Source organism: Rhincodon typus, chromosome 29 (genome assembly GCF_021869965.1).
Source record: "Rhincodon typus isolate 14 chromosome 29, sRhiTyp1.1, whole genome shotgun sequence".
Lineage (NCBI taxonomy): Eukaryota > Metazoa > Chordata > Chondrichthyes > Orectolobiformes > Rhincodontidae > Rhincodon > Rhincodon typus.
Window position 1 is genome coordinate 39,139,665 of NC_063360.1, and position 3,175 is coordinate 39,142,839.

General features: G+C 42.8%; 1 protein-coding gene across 1 annotated transcript in view; it reads right to left on the bottom strand.

The window, feature by feature from the left end:
- Positions 1-2,756, bottom strand: part of LOC109925238 (proteinase-activated receptor 2-like) — an 8,804-nt gene extending 6,048 nt beyond the window's left edge. The window contains exon 1 of the mRNA XM_020525197.2: positions 2,622-2,756. Within this exon, the coding sequence (XP_020380786.2) occupies positions 2,622-2,700 (79 nt within the window). The 5' untranslated portion in view covers positions 2,701-2,756. The remainder of the gene's footprint in view (positions 1-2,621) is intronic.
- Between the last annotated feature and the right edge of the window lie 419 nt (positions 2,757-3,175).

Here is a 3,175-nt window from a genome sequence, read left to right on the forward strand (position 1 = left end):
TGTGAGTGTGTGTTTGTGTGTGTGTATGTGCGCGCATGTGTGTGTGTATGTATGTGTGTGTCTGTGTATGTGTATGTGTGTGTGTATGTGCGCACATACACACACACAAACACACACTCACACTTACATACACACATGCACACACACACATACACACACACACACACACACACATGCACACACACTCATACACACACACATACACAGGCACACACTAACATACACACACACATACAGACACACACACATACAAACACATACACACATACATACACATACACATACACACACACATACACACACACACATGCACACATACATACACACACATACACATACACAAACACATACCCACACATACACACGCACACACATTCACAGACATACACACACACATATGCAGCCACACACATACGCACACAAACACACATACACACACCCGCATACACACACACATACACACAAACACACACAGACACACAGTCACACACACACAGATGAACTATTCCATCCAAGATGTTTGTGTAGTTCCAGATATATTCCAGTTTGCTCAAACAAGTAAAACCCAACCCCAGTTTAAAAATAAACAGATTGTAAGCGAGACTTCACACCTAAAATGTGTTGTCTGACCTGAGATGTCACCTCTTGTACACATTGATAAACCATTAGTTATCTCAGTATAATGACTTGAGAGGAATCTGGAGTTTGCATTTTATCCTTAGTCTCCTTCCTAAATTTAAAGATTCGACAAGAGGTGGTCAGTTGTAGGGGTGTTACCTTTCTGCTTTTAAATTCTGTGTCTTATACCCTCTCTCTCACACTACGCCTGAGGAAACAGCAGCGCTCTGAAAGCTTCTGTTTTCAAATAAACCCGTTGGTCTATAACCTGGTGTCGTGCGATTTTTGACCTTGTCCACCCCAGTCCAACAGCATCATCCCAGAGATCACCCGAGTGAGGACTTCTCTGAGCGTCTTTCAATGTATTTCCAACACTGCTCATGGAGAGAGACCAAGTCTTTAAACTATACTCCACATGTGGTCTCATCAACAGTGTGTACCGTTACTTAATTTACTTTATATTCCATTCCTAAAGGCCAACATTCTGTTTGCCTGAGATAACCAGGTGTAGAGCTGGATGAACACAGCAGGCCAAACAGCATCAGAAGGCCTAGACCCTTCTTTGCCTGCCCACTTTCTTGTTGTCCCTGCATGTTTACTGTGCCTACAGCATATGGACTGCAGTGGTTTGGGAAGGCAGCTCACTATCACCTTCTCAGGGGGGCAACTAGGGATGGATAATAAATGCTGGGCCTAGCCAGCGATGTCCACAACCCATGAATGAATGAAAAAAGTAATATTTTGTGATTCAGGTACAGGGACACCTAGATCCATCTCTATCACAGTAGTCCACAGTCTTTCTCTATTCATCAACACTCAAACACACAAATTAGACGCAGGAATAGCTAGTTGGCCTCTTGAGCGATGACTGACCTCTTGGTGTTTTGAATTCCACAATCCCCTGATAACTGTGACCCCCAGCCAAGAGTCCATCCACCCCCACCTTAAAAATATTGAAAGTCCCCCAGATCCACCCCCTTCTGAGGCAAACTGTTCTCTCAGTTACACAACAGCCCAAGGGAAAAAAAATTCTCGTCTCTGTCCTAAAAGGGTGGGCCCTAATTTTAAAACAGTGCCGCCTGGTTTGAGCAGACCCACACAAGGGACAGACTGCACATCCACCTTGTCAAGATTATTCCAGGTCTTATACACTTCAATCAGGTCACCCCTCAATCTCCTCAACACCAGCCCAGCCTGTCTAACAGTTCCTCATTAGACAATCATTCCAGGTCTCAGTCCAGTGAACAAGTATTCAGCTTTTACACAATTGCAGCATTTTTATGCTACACAGGGATGCCTTTTTTTTGCCGAAGAAGGGTCCCGACCCGAAACGTCAGCTTTCCTGCTGCTCTGATGCTGCCTGCCCTGCTGTGTTCCTCCAGCTCCACACTGTGTTATCTCTGACTCCAGCATCGGCAGTTCTTACTATCTCTGCCTCTTCACCATAACCCTTCACATTCTTCCAATTCAAGTAATTACTCAATGACCTTTTGATTACCTCGATTAAACCTGACTCCACCACATTTCCTTCCAGTAATATTCTGTTTCTTTTATTTTTATTACCAAAGTAATCAAACTCACTTTTTTCCACTCTATCTTCATGCAGTCACTTCACTTATTTTTATCTCTTTGCAGACTCTTTGCATTGTTACAATTTGCTTTCCTTTGCATCGATCAGCAAATACAGTCACAATTCACTAATACGTAGCAATATCAAGAACTAGCCAAGGCCCAAGCTGTGATCCCTGTAGCACTCCACAAGGTACAGTGTATATTTGAAAATGGCAAATTGCTTCCTGTCTTTTAACCAGGCCAGTGTCTGTGTGAAACCATCACCACCATGCACTCTTATCTCATACATTAACCAGAATGCAGCATCTCATCAGCTGCCTCTTGAGAATCCAAAAGCATCACATCACAGTTATCCATCTGTTCAAAGAACTTGAAACACGCTTTCACAAAAATATGTTGACTTTGTTAACAAGATAAAATATGAATCTTACCTTGATTCAATTGGTTAAGTGCTGTAGGTAAGAATAACAGCGCGAGTAGAACAAGGTTTTGGTGGAATGCTTTGGCCATTGGTGGGGAGTTGCTGATCTCGCCTGTTGACTGTGGGGGTAAATTCACTGTTTGATGGCTTTGTAATATCTGTGACACAGGAAACCTGACGTAAACACAGCTCATGGAATCAGCTGCCAGGAAATCAACATCACACGCTCATTTTAGACCAGCCTCTGGCTGGTAAAATATTTCTAACGGAGACGCACATTGGGGAAAAGTAACATACCAAATAGTCAGGATTCTGGAATTGTTCAGTCTATGTTCACTTTAAAAACAAAACCATTCCCATAAACAGCTGCCATTCTCCCATTCATCTTTGTATGACTCACATATTCATTATAACATTTCTTAACCAATAAGAAGTACCGGTTGCAAAGAGTTTGACCCAAGGATCCAATGGCAGTAGTTTTCACGCTGGATAATAATGTAGCATTAAAACTGCTCCCACTTTTCACCACATCCCGGTCTTCATTTCCATTCACCTCACTGAGAA